The sequence below is a fragment of the Silene latifolia genome, unplaced genomic scaffold (genome assembly GCF_048544455.1).
Source record: "Silene latifolia isolate original U9 population unplaced genomic scaffold, ASM4854445v1 scaffold_438, whole genome shotgun sequence".
NCBI classification, from domain to species: domain Eukaryota; kingdom Viridiplantae; phylum Streptophyta; class Magnoliopsida; order Caryophyllales; family Caryophyllaceae; genus Silene; species Silene latifolia.
Genome location: NW_027413358.1, coordinates 54,504 through 79,023, shown reverse-complemented (window position 1 = coordinate 79,023; position 24,520 = coordinate 54,504). Strand labels below are relative to the sequence as shown.

The 24,520-nt window shown below is 38.5% G+C and overlaps 2 protein-coding genes across 3 annotated transcripts; one reads left to right on the top strand and one right to left on the bottom strand.

The window, feature by feature from the left end:
• Positions 1-259: 259 nt before the first annotated feature.
• On the top strand, positions 260-1,128 carry LOC141639548 (dehydrodolichyl diphosphate synthase 2-like; the record flags this gene model as incomplete). The annotated part of the gene is made up of 2 exons (XM_074448651.1): positions 260-327; positions 690-1,128. Coding segments are annotated over 2 exons (507 nt in total), but the record flags the coding sequence as incomplete, so codon positions are not given.
• Positions 1,129-1,546: 418 nt separating this feature from the next.
• On the bottom strand, positions 1,547-17,106 carry LOC141639546 (DENN domain and WD repeat-containing protein SCD1). 2 transcript variants are annotated; one of them, XM_074448648.1, is made up of 24 exons: positions 16,545-17,106; positions 15,019-15,112; positions 14,600-14,801; positions 13,578-13,719; positions 13,399-13,499; positions 13,151-13,214; positions 12,778-12,891; positions 12,136-12,356; positions 11,591-11,645; positions 11,401-11,484; positions 10,900-11,089; positions 10,619-10,785; positions 9,849-9,893; positions 9,265-9,340; positions 9,107-9,180; positions 8,976-9,026; positions 8,506-8,663; positions 7,977-8,024; positions 7,443-7,500; positions 7,273-7,356; positions 4,528-4,774; positions 4,007-4,200; positions 3,163-3,227; positions 1,547-2,894 (listed from the first exon to the last, which is right to left on the bottom strand). In XM_074448648.1, exons 1-24 carry the CDS (start codon positions 16,716-16,718, stop codon positions 2,009-2,011), a joined length of 3,594 nt encoding a protein of 1,197 aa, XP_074304749.1. In that variant the 5' UTR covers positions 16,719-17,106; the 3' UTR covers positions 1,547-2,008. The 2 variants fall into 2 exon arrangements, with proteins under 2 accessions (XP_074304749.1, XP_074304750.1); XM_074448649.1 differs by having other exon boundaries at positions 10,619-10,782; positions 16,545-17,045.
• Between the last annotated feature and the right edge of the window lie 7,414 nt (positions 17,107-24,520).

Here is a 24,520-nt window from a genome sequence, read left to right as displayed (position 1 = left end):
AATATAAGGCTAAAACTAGTGGAAAGTTAATTCCTTAAAATAACTTTTAATATATAACATAAAATATAGTCATGTGAAATTTTTTTTATTTGATTATCAAAACTATGAAACAAATGATAACAATTCCTTAAAATGCTTAAAGTAAAGATATTAACGAAATGAGATTAGCGTTGACAAACATGCAAAAGTCCAAATAATATTCCGTTAACAATTGACTAAGACAGAAGGAGTACTTGGTATTTGTTTTCTTAAAATGCAGGAAGCCAATGAGCTACTATTTCGGCAACTTCAGACGTATTTGGATGACAACTTAGACAACATTAAAAGGTATTACTATCCTGTTTTATTTATATTGTCCTCATTTTTGTTGATATAGCGATTTCGACTTGTCGACTTCAATCAATATTTTGGATTCATTACAAAAATTCTTAAAAATGATAAAACTTGGAGATTGTTATAGTGCTCTACAAAAGACAATGTAGAGACGATACTAAGGCGTACAAAAAAAATACTTTATTATTTGTTTAAAAATAAATGTAAACATTTGACTAAAACCGAAAGAGTAATACATTTACCTCTTAAGGATTATTTTTATTGCAATTATACTTGCATCTAATTTTATATATACGGCGGGCATACTAAAAATACAATGTACCAATTTCATTAATACACAACATATGAATGATCAGGAAAGGGATAAAACTCTGGATGATCGGGGAGAAGTCCGCGCTACCCGAGTACCTACAAGCCACAATCAAGAACGTAGAAGAGGTGACGAAAAACAACACAAAACTGGAGTTGATGTTTGCATTGTGTTACGGAGGTACAAGAGAGATCGCACAAGCGACAAGAAGCCTTTGTGAAAAGGTAAAGGAAGGGGCAATCGATCCTGAAGAGATTGATGAGGAGCTAATGGAGAAAGAGTTATGGACCGGCCCGTCTCGTGCGCCAAACCCGGACCTGCTGATTCGAACTGGTGGGCGCATTCGGGTCAGCAACTATTTGATTTGGCAGTTGAACCAAACTGAGTTGTACTTCTGCAAAACCTATGCACCTGATTTCAAGGAAGCTGATTTTATTGAGGCGTTGAGGTCGTATCAGCAACGAGTAAGGACGTTTGGGGAGTGATACCGGGGAGTCTTCTTTATTGAACATTAAGACATTTGTATAAGAAGGTTGTGATTTACAGTCGTTTTCATCCTAGCATGTGTTGCCTCACCTGTCACCAGTACCACCTTTGTATTACCTTATTTGCTATTTCAATGACTGCTAAATCAATTTAGATGGATGGATTTGGATGGAAAGAAAGAGCAGCGACAGTTTCATCGCTTAACCATCATCATTGATCACCATCGGTTTTTCCTTTCCGCCTCTTGATTTAGCCCAGAGCCACGGAGCTTGGTACATATATAACCATTACCTTAAGACCCTGACCAATGTCATTTTCGATAATGTACATTAAATAATGTTGACGCCAGAGGAAACGAATGGTCAACAGTCAACACACACCAACAGTCGTTTTTCTTGAGAACTAATGAATCGGTAATTGATTATATCAATAAAAATATATTAAAAACCCATGAAGATCTGAACATGTTCCCAGAACACTCTGAATTGCTCCAAACCAGGTTGAGACTTGAGAGTTAATACAGGTCAGGAAAGTATAAACCATCAAATTGAGGGAAATCAGAAATAAAAACACATACATACAGGTGATACAGCTACTACCAGCATCTACAATGGACTCCTTATATACTCAAAGGCACGCCTTAGTCTCTTGGGTATATCTACACTCAAATAGTGAAATGACAGCATAGACCTCAGACCCGTGTCCATATGGTCAAATCTTTGGTTCAGAGCCTGAATCAGAATATTCGGATTATGTCAAAAACCTTTGTGATGTGATCTCAGCTGACGATCGGGGTTCGGATCCATAACCCCTGTTCCAACGTACGAGGACTTGAGTCAAGTTGGCTAAAAGCATACGATGGGACAAGTCACAAATAGGTCAGATATTGATAGTAGCATCCCACAGTCGAACAACTCCATTCCGACCACCGGTGCAAATTCTCTTCCTCTCGAGGTCCAAAGCCACACATCTGACTACAGCAGCAGATTTCAGGGGTGTTCTATAAAGCTGCCACCCTGACACTTTCGAGCCTGAGCTAGAAAACCCACCTAGCCTTTCTTGAGGGCGGTTGAACAAAGACAATGAGTTATCAGCAGCCCCAATACCAAGCCAGTGCTCGCTAGCACTAATAGACAATATAGGCGCGGAATGTAGTGTCACATTCTTAATACACCTTATACTTCCATCAGTATTTTCCCAGAACCGAAGTAACCCATCGGTTGAGCCCGTAATTATCCCCTTCTCCAATATTGAATACTCGACGCACTGAACGGGCCCTGCATGGCAAGCTAGGACGGCATCACATGTGCCACGGGAAACAGACCACATCCGAGCGGTCCAATCATCGCTACCGGTTATTAAAGTGTCTCCAACCATTCTGATAGATCGGATCCACTTTGAGTGGCCCAAGAGCTTGTGCATTTGTCGACCAGCACGTATGTCCCACAAGTATGCAATCGAATCCCGTCCAGCAGCAGCCAGAACTCCGGTGGTGTCGTCGTATTCCATACAAAGGACTGCACTTGAGCAACGGCCGACAGTTGCCACACACTTGTCGGTCCTCACATCCCACATCTTTAAGGTGCCATCATGAGATGATGAAAGGACGCGTTCCCCTGAAAGCATGCGGACAGAGTTGATTGGTCCATTGTGCCCCTTAAGCTCTTCTCGAAGTTGATATGTTTGTTTATCCCACACCAAGATAGATAGATCATCTGATCCTGATACTACCTTTCCCCGATCAGAACTTATTGCCCGAACAGGCCTAGAAATGAAGCATAATAGTAAAAAAAAATGTTGGTAAAGTCATTAGCCAACAGAATCTCACAAGTTTTAATTTGATCAGGACATCACTAAAGTTCCTTTTCATCAGTCTCTTAAACTAAAACATCTTAATCTTTGAGAAATAACATCTACAGTTACTTGAGACAAACTATGAAGATGACAGTATTGCTTTGAGATAAGTAGTCGAGAATAATAAAATCCAAAAAGTAGTGTGTCACGAAACCCAAGTATTTGGATGCAGTACATACCCGGTATGGCCTTGTAAAGTCGCCCGAAGTTCAGAGCCACGAACACTTGGATCCCATATCTTAACCTGGATTGTTTTAACATGAAAGAAGAGCATCCATCAATGAGTTCAAAAATTTATGAAAGTTTAATCACACAATTCAAATCTAGAGCATCGTGTTTGCGATTTGAAACTGTACAAACAAGTTGTCCTATTGTATGGGTGAACAAGAACCAGCTTATCATGTGCACAGGCGCACAGCAATAAGTTAAAAGCCTAATACCAGAAAGCTGATATAATAAATAATTTCAAATGGGAGAATCAATGCAACCAAATTTTGTAGCCTCCTTATAAAGCAAGCAGTAGACCTGTTTGCTACGCTACGCCATGTCATGAGGAAAGAGTCAAAGGAGAGGCCAAACAGTCAGGAAGATATTTCATGCTGATAAAACTATATAAGGTTCCAAACCATGATAGAAGGTGCGAAAAGCGCTCAGCACCAGTACACTACAAGTTCACTACATATAATTAGAATTTATGATGAGAACCTGGGAGGATAATAAATCTTCCCAAGAAGATTGTTCCAAACCACCCACCCCCTTGCAGCTTGAGCCCAACAAGTGGCTAAGTAGGTTATACACACCACAATATATTCAATGATCAGGATGTTCCCGAAAGGATATGGGAGTTCCTATCTGGCCAAAGAAGTCTATGTAATGTACAACAAATTGCCAGAGAATCTTCTGCCTGCTTAGGCCCTTCATCCCTTGTTACTTTCAGAAAACACTATAACTAAATGACACTGTACAGAAGTATAAAGAGGTTTGAAAAGGAAAGAACGATGAATCATTGCAACGATGGCATACCAGACAATCTGTGCTTCCACTAATGAAGAAACCAGCATCCTCACGATCACCAACAAGATCCCACACCTCTTTTCTTGTGACACAGTGCAAAGCAGTAATTGCACCATTATGGCCTCTAAGAACGCGTACATTAGTTTGGAGTTTTTTCTGCCCTGCTTGATCTTGTTTATTAGGACTTCCATCTTCATTTGCAGCTGAATATTTAAGACACAGTCAGTAGTACGTTTAGAGTGTGTGTGTGTGTGTGTGAAAAACTCCCTCCAATTAACAAAGACCTTCCACGTTCGTATTTGATACAAGAATTAAGTAGAAGCTGATGTACCAATATTGTTTGATTTTTTCAGGTCAAGGATAAATGTCATTATATCATTGTGGTGCAGGAAAAGAAAAAACACAAATATTTGTATTTCTATACCTAGTGCTTAATTTTTGTTCATATAGAATATGGAAGGTACGTGAGAGGGAGTGGAGAACTGGAGATTTTATAGCAATACAATCCTCTTTATGTATTTTAGGTGTACCTAATACTCCGCTACGAACACGAGTAAATGAGTGAGCTCTCAATGATGAATCCCTGCTGAACATGCTCTGAACCCAGCTTCTGCCAACACTAGCTGCCTCGGCAGGTTGTTGAATATCAGATGCACCCTCGTGAGGGAGTGGAGATTGCAACCCATAAGATGCCAAGGATTGAGCTTTTGAAGCAGCTACTCCCCAGTATGAAAATCGTAGTTGGTGGATATGTGATAAATACCCTCTTAGTTGTATCTAGGACAAACCAGCCAATGTGCAACATGGTTAATAAGAATAAAAACGGGAAGACATATACAACTTTTGACATTTGGTTAAACAAGAGAATATACCATCTTTGAAGAAAAATGAAACGAGTGACCACCAACAGGACCCCCGGAAAATCATAATTTTTTTAAAGAGAAAAAGATAGCAGAGTGGTCAAGAGATCCAACCATCAATGCAAAAGGATTCCAGAAATGCAAAAAATATGGACTAAAGAGTGTAAAAATAATCACTAGTGAGATCAAAGGAAATCTACTAATTTCACAATTTAAATTGACCATCTAGTTCCATTGGAGCAAAATACCCTTGTTTCATCAGGCTTTTCACCATAATGAATTATATCAAAATGACTCTCAAACCCCCTTTGTCCTTTCTAGACGAGGTAGCATATTAGTGTCCCTCATTCCACCACAACATTACCCCAGTGCCTGCAAGAATATATGAGAGAACCGATTCCATTCATCCTCCCCTCCCTTATATACACTGCTCGACTGGAAGCTTCTCTAGATCATCGCGGAAATGATGATGACGTGTTCACATTTTACAGCATTAGCCCAGTGATGGGAAAGGGGGCTATAATTGAGGAAATGACGATGCAACCTTTCCATTTTAATAAATAATAAAAGAAACAAATGAATGGGGCCTAGCGAACATTACGTTTGAAAATTGAGTCACCCACCGCCCACGGTTAATTCACAATATATTGAAATGTATATAATTAGAACTCGTTTTGTATTCCACTCAAGCTCAACTTATATGCCACGCAGCCCCGCCTTTTGCGGGAGCCCTCAACCACTAAGATAATGTTGTATACTCTAGAGTCACTAAAAGGTCTACACTTCTTGTATTACGAATAAGTATTTAGGCAACGTAAATTTTAACATAATTTTAATCATAGGTCAACGGAAAAGCCTTTATTCTGTGTTTTTCAACACCACGATGTGGGAACGTTGGAGGCAATGGTGTAATATTGTTGCTGTGTACACTAAACTAAAAAAATCATATGATTCTTTAATTCTCATTTCACATCGAGATTTTTTTAAGTCACTCCAAAATATTGGGTAGATTAATCTTTTTCATATGGAATTTCTAAATATGTTTCTATTTCCAATGTAGCCAAAGACTCATTATTCATTGGTTCTGGATTACAATAGAATAAAGCAAATTGGCTCACTAAATTACTGTACTTCTTTTAATTGTAAAGCAGCATTTGATACAATTCTAGTCACAAATTTTTAATAAGGGTCATTCGGAAACAACCTCTCTGTGTTGCTAGCATAGGGCTAAGGTTGTGTACATCCCACCCTCTGGCCTCTACTCTCTACCCCGCAATTTGTGTGAGCCCTTTAGGCAGTGGAGTGATGATGATGTTCTATGGAATTTTTGGATGTTTAAAGAAATAGAGAGTAGATTGGGCATGTAGCTGTACGCCTGTACGATACCAAATTACTGTGAAATGCGTCACTTTTGAGCAAAAGCTGTCGTGTACGGTACAAAACTAAGATATTATATGATGTTGAAACATGATATTTTTGCTTACTATACACCATTTACAGAAATGACCAATTTTTATACTTATAATTAGTACTCGATATGACCTGATTCACATATAAGTAACATGCTAAGGGTATTACTCCCTCCAATTCTATGTATTCTTCCCCTTGTTTATGGGCACGGGAATTAAGGAGAGTAATAAAATAAGAGTAAAAAGTTGGGTGGAGTTTGGTGATTGGAGAGAGTGATGAATAATTATGAGTTAAATAAGGAATGGTGGGGCCAAAACTTTAAGAAAAGTAATAAAATATGAGTAAAAGTGTTGGGTGGGGTTTGGTGATAGGAGAGAGAAATGAATAAAATAAGAGTAAAAGTTTCCAAAATAAGAAAGGGGAAGAAAACCTGAATAATCCGTTTTAGGAAATAGGGAAGAATATATAGAATAGGAGGGAGTATATAATTACTTGACATTTACCTAAGGCTAAACTGAAGGCATTATATAATAACATGGCATTTTTTGGGAGGGAGCTACAAGGGCTATTTAATTTTGATGCTGACACAATTCGAACCTATCCTGGGTCATAACTCATAACTACCACCTCTAATGACTTAACCTGCTAAGCTACATCAGCTTATGGTGTCCAAAGATTAATCCTAAATTGTTCATAATAATTCTTTTTGTAAGGTAATGACACCCTCTAAAAGAGATTAAACACCTCTGATAACTATAACTTGCTCTCCCTCTTATTTCAGCAGGACTGCAGGACCTCGGTGCTCACCGACTAAAACTGAAACGAAAGGTTTGCAACAGTCCAACTTGCTGTGTATATTTCTGTTTACATCATCAGATTCGAAAGGCATATACCACTAATAATACTTCTTACTTATTTTGGTGCATTCCCATTTACACATTTTTAGGCATAATTATTCATTGCATCAGAAATTTGCAAGTCAAATGCAAGCTGTTAAATACTTACAAATTGCTTATAGCCAAGGTTGTTCTTCTCAGCTATGGTTTCAATTATAAGCCAAGAATCAGTCTCGGGAAGCCCCAATCCAGCCTACACTAAGCCAAGAAACATATTTAGTTATTTACCAGACTCAGCAGTACACATAAAAAGGGCATTTAATGAGAGTTGAAAAGTACCATGTGTGAAGACATTACGATTAACTGTGCCATAACAAGAGTAGCATAATTTGATGACCTGAAGAAAAGGCATATAAGAATAACAGGATATATGATCTTTAAAATAAAAAATAAAAAAAAATAAAAAGGCTTGAAATGCCATTGTTTCCACTTGAGCTATTTTGCATGACAGGAGACTTTTCAAATATGGAGGACCAAATTCATAATTATGGTGGTCCAAATCACCTAACCATTTGCTATAGGGGAAACATAGAGCTCCGTCTGATATCTTCCAAGTCTCCTTTTGATAAATTGTCAATTTGGGGAGACAGACGAAATATCAGCATTCGTATTTGTAACACATGGTACTTAAATTTGTTCGTAGAAGAAAATGTCTGAATGCACCATCATATATATACACACATTAGCGCATGAGATTCTGTCACGAGATTTTCACCAATATTGAAGACCAAACCTCAATCACGGAGTCAAAAATAAAATAAAAAATCCGCACGTAATGAAAATTCAGCCAACGCGAGAAGAGTAACTCCTTACTTGTTGACTGTCTGCTCCATTAGATACTCAAAATATCCTTCCCAGAACCTAAACAAAAAAAAAAAAAAACGAAGAAAATTACAATAAAATACAATTACATGAAGGCGCTAAACATGTTCTGCCAAATGCCAAAGGAAGCAAACTTCCAGAACTGCCTATCTCACATGAAGGTACTTCTGGTCTTTAGCATTACAATGAACAATGCTCCCAAAGGGTTGTTTTGTATTAACGTTGCTGGGTGGCAGATATCTTCTGTAAAAATTATGTGGGAGGGGGTGCGTCCCGCATTAGGCCTAAATAAAGACAGCGACCAGTAATTGAAGTAATGAGGAAGGAAACAAAACAAAGGTATGTCCTGAGTAATAGAGTCATTCACATGAATACAACACAGAAGATCAGGTGAAAAAAAAAAGTCACACGGTTAGAATGGCATTAAAATCCTTTAGAATTGTAAGCTTGAAAAGTACAACAAAATTGAGAGGCATGACAATGATAAAACTGTGTTAGAAAGATGATACTGGAAACTTACTTCAACTCGTCCCAAATGGATAGAGAAATAAGATGACGTTGAACACAATCAGAAACATGATTGGCATCCTTCTTATATATTTCAGCTGACACTTCAAGTGCATCTCTAACAGTTGACAAGTCATTACGTGAAGAGGCAAGAGTAATTGCAGTTTTCAACTGAATTTGAGCCAGGAAAAAAAAATAGGATAAGCATAGAGCTACCAAAATTATTTAAATGAATGGTGAATCCAAAGAAAGGCCGAAGAAGAAAAACAAAAAAAATACTAAGAATCACAATGCTCAGTGCATATCAGATCACACTTCAAAGCACCTATAAGGTGTCTTTTGGAGACTTTTTCCAATGTCATTGAACCTATCCAAGCATGTTATCCACTTATCCATATAAGGGCCTTGGCTACTTCTTTCATAATTAAAATTATAGTCTAAGGAGAAAGCTTGACACTTCACATTTAGGTATGTAAATATTACCAGCTCTTTGACAGCAATAAACTGTTCTTCAGTCAATTGACAATTCCAACCCTGCATGACAAGAGTCTTGTGAAGATTCTGCAGTTTTAGCAAAACAGAAACAAGCAGTTTACACAACAAAATACACATACAGTATGTATATGCTCCCTTATACATTCAACAAACCCGCTACCACCAATTCCATCTGCATCAGATTCAATAAGAGCTGCAAAAACACGGAAAAAAACAATTAATCTTCAACTACAATCAAAAGTTGCGAGAATAAACAGAAAAGCCATAAAACGTTTACCAAGAATAGTTCCGTATTCAAATGAGGACAGAGGATCTTCAGTTGCCCCTAGTTTTAAAAGACGTAGCCACAAACCCTGCTCACAATATATAAACATATATTGTTTGAGTAACTATGGCTTCCCCAAAATGCTGGAAAAACAGAGAATGAGATCCCACATTTAAAGGGGAAAAAATCCACTCAATTCAGCACAAGCACAAAATAACAATATTAGAACCTACACAAACAAAATCAGCCCTCTCCTGTTTAAGAAAAATTTTAAGACCGTGTACAATGCTACTGGCTATGATTACTTAAGCAGGGCATATTCATCTACAATTAAATTTAAGAAGCACCATTTTCAAGAAACCCGATTCGAAAGGATCGCATTGAAGGAAGTGCCATAGCTGAAGTGTTTGAGAAGAGGATAAGAGTGAGCCAGTCACATGGTTTATTCAGGTTAAATTCTTAGATTTAATTATTTAAATATTAAGAAAAATGGAAATGATTCATTGATTCTACTGCATACTAAGAGATATGTAATATATAGAATTTGCAAGCTTCAAGTTCTGAGAAACTAATAGAATTCTCAAATTAGAACAGACCTGCAACTTCACTTTTATGTCCAAAACCATCCGTTCCCGCTCGGCCTGGAAAAGGAGGAAACAATACTATGAGGACAGCTTATACATTAATATAATAGACACAAATTGCTGCTTCTTAATCTAATCATATTATTTTGATATTGATTGTTACAATGAGGAAGAATGGTTAAATGTGGCCTTGCCATGAAAGACCAGGACCCATAGCTCCATATTACTTTCAAATTTCAATCACCCTTATCCAGCATTGTTGATGTTGTAATAAAGACCAAGGGGCTAGAAAGCTAAATAAGCATAGTTTGCCTGATTCGTAGTAAGCCCCAATAGGAACACATAATATGCATACACAGTACGCAACTATTACGCTGTAATATGATGCCTTTAAACCAAATATCATAATACATCATAACACAAATACGAAATACGTGAGAATCAGTTCAGGATTCGCTGGGGTTTGAGCGAATCCATTAACCAGGAAGCATACATCTTCATGTGAAATGTTGTAGCCATTTAATTACTTGAATTTACTATTTACCCATCTTCCAGTGATGGGAAGTTTGCAAAAAGTGCTCAAGAGATATCATCCTTCAAGTAACCCCGCGCCACAAGAAAAGAAAAAAATAGTCTTAATAAGAAAAGTTACAATTAACTTCAGACATTTTTCCTAACTGCATTGATTTGTTGAGCATCATCTTACTCTTCTGATACTTTATTGAGGGAGGGGGGAAATTTGATATCAGCTGATTGCAGAAAAATGAGTAAATAAAACTCACAGCTCTTTCCCGTGGACTTAGACTTTCAGTGCGATCCAACGTAAGTTTGGTTGAGATATCAAGAGCTCCATTGACTGTAGCCAAAATCTGTTTCCTCTTACCTTCCTGCTCTTCTGTCCGGGAATTTGAAGGGAACCTGTCATATGTATGTCTGGCACCAGTTACTGCTGCTCAGAAAGAAGCACTGGCTTAGGAATTTGTCTCACACAAACTACCAATTTCTCTACTTATCAATTCAAAATTTATTAGATCTCAATGAACAAAGAAGGGAATGAAATTACCTTCAGATCCATCGCCAACATCTGAAATCGTGATAATTTCAGGTTCTGCCAGAGGAGCTGGCAATATAGACATAGGGTCCTGCCCTCTGCCAATAGCATCTTGAAGCTTGTCAAGAAGATTGGTGGTGTTATTATCAAAGCATCTTTCAAGAAAGTCCAAGAAACCTTGAGTATCCAAAAATTGTGTTATCTGTGACCAAAAATTGACGTTTAACATAGAGACAAATTCAACTTTAAGATTTTTTTGTCAGAATTTGCAAAGGGTGGTGTTCTTAGCTTTGCAAGAGATAAAACTCATTAAACTATTTGGTGCTTTCAAGGGTATTTTTAGCTTTGCTTCATCCTTCATTTTTAGTTAAAAGATAAATTAGATAGATTGATTGAGTCTTTCTTTTTTTTTCAATCCTTAAGACTGTAAAAGTCAAACAAGGAGGAAAAACATCGTCCTTTGAGGAAGAGAAAAACACAACGAAAGCACAACGCATAACTTTTTTATCTCACCATTGGATCTGAGGGTTGATTACTTAATCGAGAACGTTTTTTCAAGAATGCTTGAGAGTTGAACACATTGGTTGCAGTATTTTCCTGTCAAAGAAACATATGTCAAACAACTACACACATAATGTCATCACCCTAGTCGGCCTATAGTGACATGTCATGCAACAAGTATCAAGAGTAATCAGATACATACTATAAAGTTTCGGTACCCAGCTAAGATAGATGCAAAGAACTTCAGAAATATCAGCCTGCGCAAGAAATTATATCTGGTCAACCAATTCTGCTTTAAGCTATATAATGATTTAAGACAGCGTTCAGTCATAGAATTTGTGATCCAATGTCCGAATGACGTAAAAAGGAGATTAATGCAAAAGGCTAGCAAGGCTAGCTATATATCTGATTAATAATCACTTATTAGTGGACCAATTGGCAAGGACCACAGTTGTGAAGATTCAACTCAAATGATTCATCACAATTATTCTCACTAAATATTCAGAGAGTCAAGGCATAATTTACAATAAAACAAGCATCCAACAGCATGCTGCAAAACAAGAGCTACTAGAGGAAATGTTCACAATAACAAGATGAAAAAGTACCCCATCAATTCCTCCTTTTGTATCAGTGTAACAAGTTACCACAGTCAGAATTCACAATCACAGTGATTTATCTTTACAATAATTGAACAAGTCACCCACACTGAAACTGTTCATCATCACTTTTTTTAAGTATGCAATTTACCTAAGTTGAAGATTATGCTCTTCTGACCATGGCTTGCCAGCAAATCTCCAATACAGCTCAGATGATCTTCCAAAGCCGGCCTTTAGCTGGTCTATTCCAATCACGTTAGGACTCAGTAGTTCTAATATCTCATCACGAAAAGCTGTAAGCTCCGGCTCTGGTATAGGAGGTATATCCTCTGAAGTGGTGATGCAATTGCATTCAAGGTCCACAATAACCACCTGACAATAATATGGACAGTCACAAACTCACAACCATAGTTTATACAAAAAAAAATAGCACAAGTGCCACATAATCTATCCATTAACAGTCACTGGAACATTAATTTTCTCATCTTGTAGATAAGATAACTCTTGAGAGCTTAAGAGTGTAACCCTTTGTATACGAGTGTCACCCCATTTGTGTCTTCTTGTACATGGGTGTTGCCCCCTTAATGTAAATTCCAATAAAGCAAATGCAACTAATGTAGATATGCTTTGTTTTACATTATTTGCATTTGCACGAGTGTCTGCTTTGTTTGCATTTGCACAAGTCATTAAAATCCAGTAAGAGCAAATGCAAAAAAAAAAATCTGCTTTGTTTTCAGTAACAAACCAAGAAGATTGAAGCATTGATATTAACTTATTAAGTTAGGTAGCTTACACCATCCATTGAGAGGCCAGTGGTATCAACACCTGAATGGAGACCCATCATGTATGGCGTTGGGGCATCAATATAGTCAACTCCACTGAAAAATAGTAACGGGATGTAGACATGCTTCATCAGACAAACACCAGAAGAAAAATGTTAGTATAGAGTCTTTGAGGCATATAAAAATTGCAAAATAATCAGTCCCTTCATCCAAAAAGGACAGATGACTCAAATAGAGCTCAAAATTAAGGGAATAAGAAAGATATCTCAAATGCCTCTCTATCCTAACATAATTTTGCACCCCTTTTAGATTCTTTCTTTTGGTTTGTCCAGGTAATATGAAAACATGGGTGGAAATACAATAGAGTTTCACATATATGATTACCTGCCACCGGAATGGATAAATAAGATGACAAAGAGCTTCAGATACAAGGGTCAATAGTGAATACCTGTAAAAGGATGTTGAATGTTAAAATCATAGACATGAACTGCTACTGCAGGACTACCAGACATCAAACTTCAATAACATATCGTCTTCTATAATGTATCCTTCAAAACCTTGACCTAGCCTGAAAGAGGCTTTGTTTGTTTCTAACAAAGAGAGAATTTTAAAATAGAACGACAGGTACTTGCTTGTTTGATCGGAGGAGGATTCTTCTTTCCAGCAGTACAGCAGTGAAAAGTTTTAGCAAGTTGTCAACATCCAAACACTGCACCAATGGCTGAAATGATATCTGAAACATATGCAGACAGGCATAAGCAAGACGAGGTAGATGAAACGCAAGCAGAGAGAAAGATAGATGCACTCTCACATCAGCGTGTGGCAACCCATCTTTAGGTGGAGCCTCAACAGAAATCAGGCAGCTCTCAATAGCAAACAGCACCCGATCTTTTCCTGGTGTGGGCAGAGGTACATTGGACACCGTACAGGCTATGACATCCCATAATGGCTTGCTGGAATACAGAAATTCAGCAACTTAAATCACAACGGATCTTTGATATATCAAAGACTGCTGAGCTCATGCTGACAGATAGTGGAAGTTTTGAGGACATCATTAGAAAACAAAAGGGCTAGCGTTCGTTAATTGCAGAGTATGAGAAATGGAGAAACCTACTCCAATTATCTTCCTTCTACTACAATTATCACAAATAACCATCCAGGTTGAGCATCATACAAAAGCACAAGCTATCTAATGATTGCGCAGCTGAAGGATCCAGAATAAGAACCAAATAGCACCCATTGATACGTTCTTTTTTCTTTTGCCCTTGTTTCAACTTTGAGATAGTAAGATTAAAGCAGGGTACGGTTATACGGTATCCGTTACAGTAACAGTACCAGTCGCGAAATTGCAGTATCGATATGTAGCAGATGTAATGATAGGGTTGTGGTTGACGCAACTGTGATTTCGAAAAGTTTACCAAATATAATATTCGTTAAATTCTTGAAATCTAAATTCTGAATTAACTTTTAATGTAGTAGTTTACATTTTATTTTATGGCCTCTTTTTTCACATATACATCCTCAATTTCAAATCCCCCTCCCCCCAGAATATTTCTTTCGGAAAGTAACAGTTGTGTAAATTAAGTCACAGATATATTAGTAAGGTATCTTTGTTATTTTTAAAGCATCGGTTGTCACGGTCAAATATTTCAAAATATCACAGTTTATCTATAATGTGTGATATGATGGGAAATAACATAAGGGAAATCAATTCAGTTACTTGATGTCCAAGCAAGGGCACTTTGTACCATGTGTGGAAGCTTATCCTAATTACTGCTACTAAACCAATTCCTCACTGTGAAAACAGAACAAAATAAAAACATGGAAGCTCACCAGCTTCCATTAGAAGAAAAACAAAGTGCGAAGATCTCCTCGAGAGCATTACGGAGAACTTGAAAACTCGGCAAACGTGAAACAAGACATATGCACTTGTCGGCATATAAATTAGATGGCATGCGATATGCTTCAACAATATCAACATCAACAGGATCCCTGAAAGCAATACAGCTGACATATATTTTAGAACCATCACCCTCTGCAAGGACACAAGATGAAAAGATTATAGCAACGTATAATTTTATAGACTTAAACTAACTGTCGCCTAGCATAGAAAATTTACCAAAATATGCTTGTATAAAGCTCTAGTGTACCAATAATCTATAAAGATAAAAGTTCCAGAACAGCTGTGGGCCCATAATAAGGAGAAAGCGCCTAATTATTTTCATTATTTTGCTTCATCTTTGAAAACATACCTGTTAAGACGATAGGATAAGTTCGAGGATATGTTGAGGGCTCATTGCGATGAAATCCTGACGCATAGAACTCCACTCCAGCCGGCAAAACACACTGAATTGGCATGCAAGAAGAATCAAGTTATAAGAAACAAGATTTTCATCTTGCCCACCAAGAGATGGATGATATTTATCAAAATTATAGCCATGTCAACTCATTATAACAACCCCTACAACCAAACTTCCCCCCACCCAGAAAACGGGATGTAGGGACCAAATAGAAATTGTCAGAGCCGTGGAATCATGTCATCCACCTATGCAAGACCCAGATCAACTAAAATAGAAGACACATTGCAGAAAACAGACCAAATATGATTTATAGATAGATAATGAAACGAGTCTAATAGGATAAGCCTGTCTTTTACTATTAAGCTTGCACAAAACTAAATAGGTACATAGCTAACATAGGGGTTGTTTGGTTGCCTTCCAAAATCATAGGAATTGGAAAATCATGGGAAGTAGCTAAATGAATGTTTGTTTGGTTGCCCAATTCATGGAAGTAGAACTTCCTATGGAACTCCAATTTCTACATAATGTAGGAAGTCACTTACCTAGTTCCCCCTAGGTAAGTGGGGTTCCCACATGAATTCAAGTTCCCACATCCAACCAAACAAGATTTCTACAATTCACATGATTTTCAACTTCACATTAATTTAATCTTCCCGAGAATTCTATCTTCCCATGGTGAACCAAACGACTCCATAATCTTCCAAGTAAAGAGGAGGCGGCATCACACAGAGTTTCGCATCCCCAAATCGCTTGCATCAAGTAAAATAGGTAGCGTAGCTAACATTGTCATCCCCGAGTAGAGAGCAAAATTGTAAAAAATGTCCAAGTAATCCACAACTAAAATCAAATTCCACCAATCTCCTACGAGGGTACAAACCAATAACCAATTACTCTCCATACAACAATGCCCCTTACCAGGATGATCATAGAAAAAACTGCTTCAATAACATTTCAAACTCGAAACAAAAAACCAGTGGCGGAACCCCCCCCCTGGCACAACAGAGAGTTTTGAATACCCACAAAAATGTCAACAAAAGTCCGAGTAATTCACCACTAAAGTCCAATTCCACCAATCTCCTCCAAACCACAATAACCTATTACTCTATAGTCTATAGTCTATACAACAATGTCCCTTATCAAAATGGTCATACCAGCGGCGAAACCAATACTGAAACTTTACGATTTTTTATTTACATGATTGCCTAGGTCGCCCCCTAACTACAAATCCTTGTTCGGCCACTGCAGACCACAATACCTCAACACATTATCACAATGGGGAGCTAGCATATGACATTTCTTCGGTTTTTCTGTTTACGCTATTGCATTGCTAGTTCGACGCCTGCAGATCACCAAATTACCTCAACTCATAATCACAATGTTCTCTAACCTCCTAAAACAGCATCACAGCAATAACACCATAACATAAACCACCAAATGCACGACATGAAAAAGCGAAGAATGAATAAGAAAGAGCTTACAGTAGAGAGTTGCGGCGGAGGAGGCGGATAAAGAGAGTGATTAAGAGGAGGATATTGATCAAGAAGCGACGGCAAGTACCTATAACTCATCCCATGAAATCCTTTATCTTCATCTAGGGTTCGAATTTCGGGACCAATTCCACAAACTATGAAATACTCGAAAATTCGCGCCATTTTTTCTTGATTTTGTTTTAATTATTATTATTATTTCTATCTCTCTCTCACTTGCTTAGTTGAAATGCCGCCATGTGAGAGAGATTGTGAGATTGATTTAGGTAATTTAGGGTTTCATTAATGCGATCGGATTTGGGGATTTCTGGATCTGTTGATTTTGGGTGTGTTTTGTATGAATGCAGTTTGGATTTGATTTAGATTTGGGGGAACTTTTGTTCAGGTGGTTTCGCACTCTGTATTTCTCAATTTCATTTTTGTTCATTTCAATTACCCAACAAAAACCATGTACTTTTGCTTGCGGTCCATTTTGGTAATACGGTTTTACATGCAAGATTAACGGCAAGTAGTAACAACTAACAAACGAGAAGGCGATGGGGCCTTGGGCTCCGTTCCATGAGTCAAGTTAAGATAGCTTTTATGGCAAAGTTGGGATGGAGAATTTTCGGATCCTAATGGAGTTGAATGGACTGGAATACTTGGAGTTAAAATTTTATGGCAAAGTTGGGATGGAGAATTTTCGGATCCTAATTCTCTTTGGGTTAAAATTCTCCGTCACAAATATTGTAAGGGACGTTGTGATATCGACATGTTCAAGGCGAAGCAAGCTAGTTAATGTGTGGAAAGGGTTTGTTTGTTTTTTTTTTTTTTTGGCAGGTGAACAAAGAAACGAGATTGCATATTAACGGCTAGCCTAGCATAGTCTATGAGCCATTTTTTTACAACTTCTAGGAACATAACAAAATGAACGATAATGAAAATAACAACTTACACTTAAGATGTTGCTTACAGTGACTTTAGTATCTATGGTAACCGGAATGAAATCCAAGATTTGAGCGACGACCTGCAAACAATCCGAGTAGATACACTTTTTTTTTTTTTTGGAAAGAGAAGCGGATTACATCCAAACTAGAAAACGGAAACAAAGACACAACCAACTAAAAGAAAACGGACACATAACAACCTAAAACGGGAACATCGGCACGAAACGTAGATACACACATGTGGAAAGGGGTTGTTGAGGCTCTTGACACGTTAAAGAAAGGCATGAGCTCGTCTATTAGAATAGTAAAAACAATCTATTGCGGAAGCATTTTTGGGCGACTAACATGCCACTTGATAATTTTACGTCTTTGATAATTTCACCAAGTCTCCTTAAGGCGAAGGTTGAGGAAATGTGGGTCGTTCCGTTTGGATGGAAATGGGATTTAATTGCGGAATTCTTTTATAATGAAATTCTCCAAAACATTACCTCTTTTGAAGTCATCCCTATTGGAGGCGATAACGGTGATAGCTTTTTGGAATATTCTCTCGTGTACCCCTCACCTTTTTCATTTTCAAAGATGTACCCCTATTTTCGTGCAAAAAAAATTTTGATTGTCAATAACTCTTGACTACAAGTTCAGAATACGATAAACTTTTTTTTCAACTTGACCGTTTTTAAGAGGTCTTCAGTTTGAAGAAGAATTCATCGATGTCTCAACTCGTAGTCGGGAATTATGGTCGGTCAAAGTTTATTCGTTAAAAAAGGGTTGACCAACCATAATTACCGGCTATGAATTCAAAAAACGGTGATTTTTTTCAAATTCAAGGCCTTGACGAGATAATTGGTTTGAAAAAACAAAATTACCTTTTTCTGAACTCTTAATAGAGAATTATTGTCGGTCAAAGTTTTTTATGAAAAACGAGGGGTACATCTTAGAAAACGAAAAAGTTCAGGGGTACACGAGAGAATATCCCTAGATTTTTATTGGATTGCAAGTTGCATCGTCGTCACCTTTTTTCTTGATCAAATAAGCAATTAAAATTGTTAGACCTTCGGAAGTAGGCGGGTGTGTAACACGCCAACTATCCGGCCAAGATAATTGGAGCGTTACCATCTCGGTTTTCCGAGGTAGGGTTTCAAAACTTCAATAAAATAACATTTTATTAATGTAATGTTTAATGAATTACATAAACGTAAACAAATGAATAAATAAAATACAACTCGTGACATCTATACTCTTCTAGCCGATTAGACTCGTCTCGTGATATCATCAAGCTCGTCCCGTCTCCCGCGTACTATCCAAACAACATGTACTTAACCTGCTCCTCATATGACCAAAGGATATCATATGGATCGACACAGGCCACCCCAGAGATAGGTGACAATTACACAGACACAACAAACGTCAGTTTCATTTAAATAAATAAAGTGTGACTCGACTCGAGTGTGTGAACATACAACATGACTATGATATGAATGAACCACCATCAACAACCACCACCACGGTACCGGGACACGCCCAGACATACCGACAAAAACACTGGTATCGGGACACGCTCATACATACCGATAACCACAAACAGGTACCGGGACACGCCCAGACGTACCGGGTTCGGCAGCCAACCGGATCCCCTGCCAGACGTCGTGTCTTAACCACACGAGTCCCTCCGTAACTCAAGCCATTAATGTGCACATCCCTCTTGGAGTGGAAAGCTCCAAGAGGCGACTTAAGCGCAAGACGGTCTCCTAACCGTCTTACGTCTCCAAAATAGGTAACCAATCAAACCACCATGTCCTCCGACATACAAGACAACACAATAAATACGATATACCATATAACATGCCAATTACCGATGCACTCGATGCAAATGAATGATAAAAGACTCATTTTATAAATAAATGCAACAATTAAAACTGAGTAGGATAAACCTACCTCACAGCAAATCCGTATAAGCAATCTGTCACACATGCTAGGCACGTCTTGTAAAACCGTCTCACAAAACCCATTTCCTAAAATACGATAATAATACAAATACGTATAAATATACCAATCTAATACGTATACAAATACGTATAAATATACTAATCTAATACATATACAAATACGTATAAATATACCATTTTATTTATACAAAATACGACTAATTAAACCCGTCTTATACACTACCCAAAACCCGACTCAAACTCAACCACCACCACCACCTATTGCCACCATCGTGGCCCCCACCACCAGCCACGGTGGGCCACGTCCGGAGACCACCACAACCGCAACCATAACAACAACAAATGACAACACCAACAACAACTCGACCCCAACACACACCACCATACACGGCCACCACCGTGGGCCACCACCACCGAGGTGGTCACGGCCTGACCGAATCCCTCACCACCACTTGACCCGAGCCCCCTCTTCTACCCACACCCGACCACAACAACAACAACAACAACAACAACAACAACTCGACATCCCTCATTTCTATCCCCTTTCCCGCCACATATAGCCGCCATATCCACCACCACTGATCACCCTTTCCACCCTTTCCACCCAACCCACGATAAAAGCCACCCAACACCACCTTAGTTTAGCCATGAACGGAGGGTAAAAATCCCTGCCCTAAACCGGTTTACAAAGACCACAAAAACCCCTTAAAACTCTCGGTCAAACCGTCCTTAGGGTGGTCAACGACGGTTGTCTGGTCAGTCACGGTGGTCACATAGCGGGTCTAAGTCGCGGGTGAAACAATGGTATAAAAATAATAATATAAAGGCTAGTATAATACGGTTTACCTTACGATCTCGAGGCGAGGTGACGGAAATCTCCTTCTTCTCTCTTTCTCTTTTCTCCCTTATCTTTTGTGGATTTTTGGTGGATTATGTTAGGATAAGGTTGGTAATGGTGGGTAAGGGTATATAAGGTGAGTGTAGTATGTTAAATGGAATGTATAAATACATGTATCTTATTATTATTATATTATTCCGTCTCCACATAACTCGCTAAATACAATAAAATATTATTATTATATAATTATTAAATACGGAGTATTACAATCTTCCCCCCTTAAAATAAACTTTGTCCCCGAAGTTTCACCTCACTCTTCCCTTTCCAACTCACTACTACAATTTAAGGCAAAGAGAACACCCCTTCAAGAACGGTTGATAGCGGAACCGATCTCTTTGTTATTTTTAATTTGGCGGGCATATAGGATTCCAATAAAGAACGGTTGTTTGTTCAAACCGTTCTCGTACATTGATGCGTGTCCTAAATATGATGTTTTATACCCTATTTTACACGCATTTCAGAGCTCAATTATGTAGTTTATGCTACTATTTTCCCTATTTCCGTCTACTTTCGTGTTTTTGTGTAATATTGCAGAAATGGGAAGAATGCAGCGGAAAATGAGCCGAATCCGTCCCCGAGTATTAGGCATAGGACCTGACGTAAAGTAAAGACTCGGGAAGCAAACTTGGTGCGCGCATCGAGGCCTGAAAGACAAATTTATAAGGCTTTTGGAGCAAAGTACCTGTTGAAGCAGTCGATCGACTGATTATCTTAGTCTATCGACCAGAGCACGATTCATAAATCAGATCAGAAGCTACCAGCACCCTTGGTCGATCGACTGCTCTCAGTGGTCAATCGACCAGACCACGACTCTGACGTGAAATTAAAAGAACGAGAATTAGAAGCCCAATTGTAATTAGGTTTTAGGAAATAAGAGTCACATTAAACTCCTATATAACGTGAACCCTTATTTCAGAATAAGGATTGAAAAAAATCTAGCATTCATTATCATTCAAGTTCCATCTAGAATTTTAGTTTTACAATAATTCGATACTTTACATTCATAGTTTGAGCATTCTTAATAAAATTCATTGCTTCCGGATCTTATTTATTTTTCCTAGTCTACGGTAATTCTTGTTCTTTAATTTACAGTTTACCTTTATTTGCTTTATTTAGTCTAGAATTGCTAGTTAGATCCCAAAACCTTAATTGTTTTATTGCATTATTATTGCTTAATAATTTTAATCATGTTTTCCTTTATAGTTTTCATCAAATTCTTTGTTGTTATTATCATTCACATGAGTAGCTAAGTACCTTTTTGCTAAGATGTAGGGGACCTGTAGTGTAGGTGATACGTGCCTAATGTATAGTCTTTTTAGCCTATTTCAGCACGTATTTCTATGCATTTCTATACTGTTTTTACGGTATTTTGCCCCGAATTGGCTACTTTGGTGTATTTTGTCCTTTTTGTAGGAATGATCGCGAAAGTAGTGGAACCATACTCCTTTTCGTCCTTTTTGCATGCATTTAGAGGAGACGGGATTGTCCCAGTGAGATATCGCACTTGAAGCGTCATGGCACGCATTACGAGACACTTGGGTGAAGACGTGAGCTGAAATGAAGACAAAATCAGTCGATCGAGCTGTTTGCTTTGGTCGATCGAGTGGTTTCTAGACTTCGATGGTCGATCGAATTGTTCCTCGCGATCGAGTAAGTTTCACAAGGACCGAGTCCTCGATCGAGTAACCATTTGGTCGATCGAGTAACTTTTGCTGAGAAGATGGTCGATCGAGTGGTTTAATCCACTCGATCGAGTGATTTTTATGGGTTTGGGCTTTAATTAGCCCGCGTGATGTTTTATTTCGCATAAACTTGTTTTGTTTGCTATTTAAGCACGGATTACTAGGTTAATTAGGATGATCGATCATATTATCAACTCTCCACTGAAAACTTTACTACGTTCCTTTATTCCTTTCACTGTTACTTTGCTTTGGGGTTATTATTGCTCGGATTCAGTTGTTCTTTACGCCGGATTCGCATTGATTGTAATCCTTTCCCTCCCTTTATTAATAATAATCATTTGTTGCTTTAATTTCTCATTTGTGTTCTTATTTTCCTCTGTCCTAATTTCCATTATTGCGATTTATTGTTTATTCATTATGTTTTCTCATTGAAATTTATCTCATTTAGTTTAATTACCGATATGAGTAGCTAAACTCCCTTCATGTTGGGATTAGGGAATCTGCGGTAGAAAGATGACGATTTAGTAGATGAATTAGACGAATTAATCACGAGACTCTGTCACTATAGCAATTTAACTGTAATTCCCGACCTAGTTGAGTGCACGCTTCTATGTCAACCATTAAATCAAGGCTAAAATTAATCCTGGATCGAAAGATTGGACTAAATAGGCCTGCTATAAACAGTAGACTACCCTAATGAGGACGAAAGTTAAGTTAGTGGTATTTTAGGATAGAAAGTGGACCGAAAGGACCTTTTAACATCCGTCTCACATTAGTTCGTCTCAATCATTTACAAATGAGTTATTGGACTACCGTAGTGAACCGAAATCCCGACATGTCCCCCTCTTCTTGATAGTTTAATCGTATTTTATTGCCTTTCTTTATCGCTCTTTATTTTATTTCTCTTCCTTTCAACTTCGTAGTTTAGAACCAATTTCAAACAAACCCCCATTTGTTACCATAGGGTTAGAAATAGACAGCTATAATTACATTACCTCCCCGTGGATTCGATACTCGACGCTCTCTCTGCTACATTTTAGTTGAGACCGTTAGGTTTTATCTTTGATAGGGTTGCGATAGCCGTGTCAAATTTTGGCGCCGTTCTTGGGGGAGGCAATTGTTCAATTTATTAGTTGCTTTATTTTTAGTCCTTTTCAGTCTAAGGGACACCCGTTCCTTAGACTATTCTTATTTTCTCGTTGTAGTTTCTTCTTATGCGCAGTCGCAGGTGGTCCACTACTACCATTCGATCCTGAGATTGAAAGATCTTTGCACGTAAAGAGGAGATTATTTCAAGACCAACAGTTGGAAGAACCTAGTTCTCATTCCAGCTTTTACGAGAACGAACTGTTCGAGGACAATCCACCATCTTCTCCGATTTCCAATTCATCGCTTGAAACCGTTATTTTTCCAGACTTTCCCGAAATGGCCGAAGAAGCGACCATTGCCGTCATTCTGAAGCCACAAACGAGGATCTTTACAAGGGGTTCGAGCTACCAGGGATGCCAGAAATTCGAGCCGAAACCTTCTTACCTTAATATGGTTGAGAAGAATCGATTCGGTGGGGCTGCGAACGAGGATGCGGCGAAGCACATGGAGACTTTTATTGATTATTGCTCGCTCCATACCTCCACTGCGGCGTGACAATGGGATCGATAAAAGAAACCATGTTCATCTTCTCACTCGCGATCTTTGCAAGGAGTGGTATAGGGATTTGGACCGAGCGGCTCACGGCATAACTGATTGGAATTCATTGGCTTTAGCGTTCTATAAGAAGTATTTTTCTGCATCGAGGACTATTGCCATTAGAGCTCAGATAACGAGCTTCAAACAAGGGCCTGACGAGAACTTTCACGAAGCATGAGTTCGATTTAAGAAGCTAGTGCGTACCATACCGCACCATGGTTTCGAAAAATGGAGCTTGTGCAATCATTTCTATAATGGTCTCGTATGACGATCGAGGGCTATTTTGGATGCTTTGCACCAATGGTCGATTCTTTGAAAACTTGGGAGCAACCAAGGGGTGGAAGATCATAGATGATTTGGCCATCCATAAGGTCAATATGGGAACTCGAGAGAAATCAAAGAAGAGTCTGTTGAATCTTCTTCTGTCGCTGCGCTTGAAGCTCTCACTGCAAGGTTTGACAAGTATGAGCTAGGAGGAGCTTCCAAGGGAGGGATGTATCAGGTTAATGCTATGACAGACGGTCCTTTCGTCTGTAGAAGATGTGGAGGAGAGGGGCATGTCTCAGATCATTGTCCCAGTCCTTTTGAGCAATGCGCCGCCTTTCAACACTACAGCGGCGAACAACGATTACTACGAGCCGAATGTCCACCCCAATTTGAGGTGGAGTAGTCAGAATGTACTCAATCCCACTGCCCCTCCGCATCAGCCGTATATTCCCCCACACAAGAATCAACAGGGCTATCAGAAGCCTCCTTCTTTCAACCCTCTTAACCAAGGTACATCCTCTTCTAGTGGGGTGAGTGAAATGGGTGAGCTTAAGTCCATGAT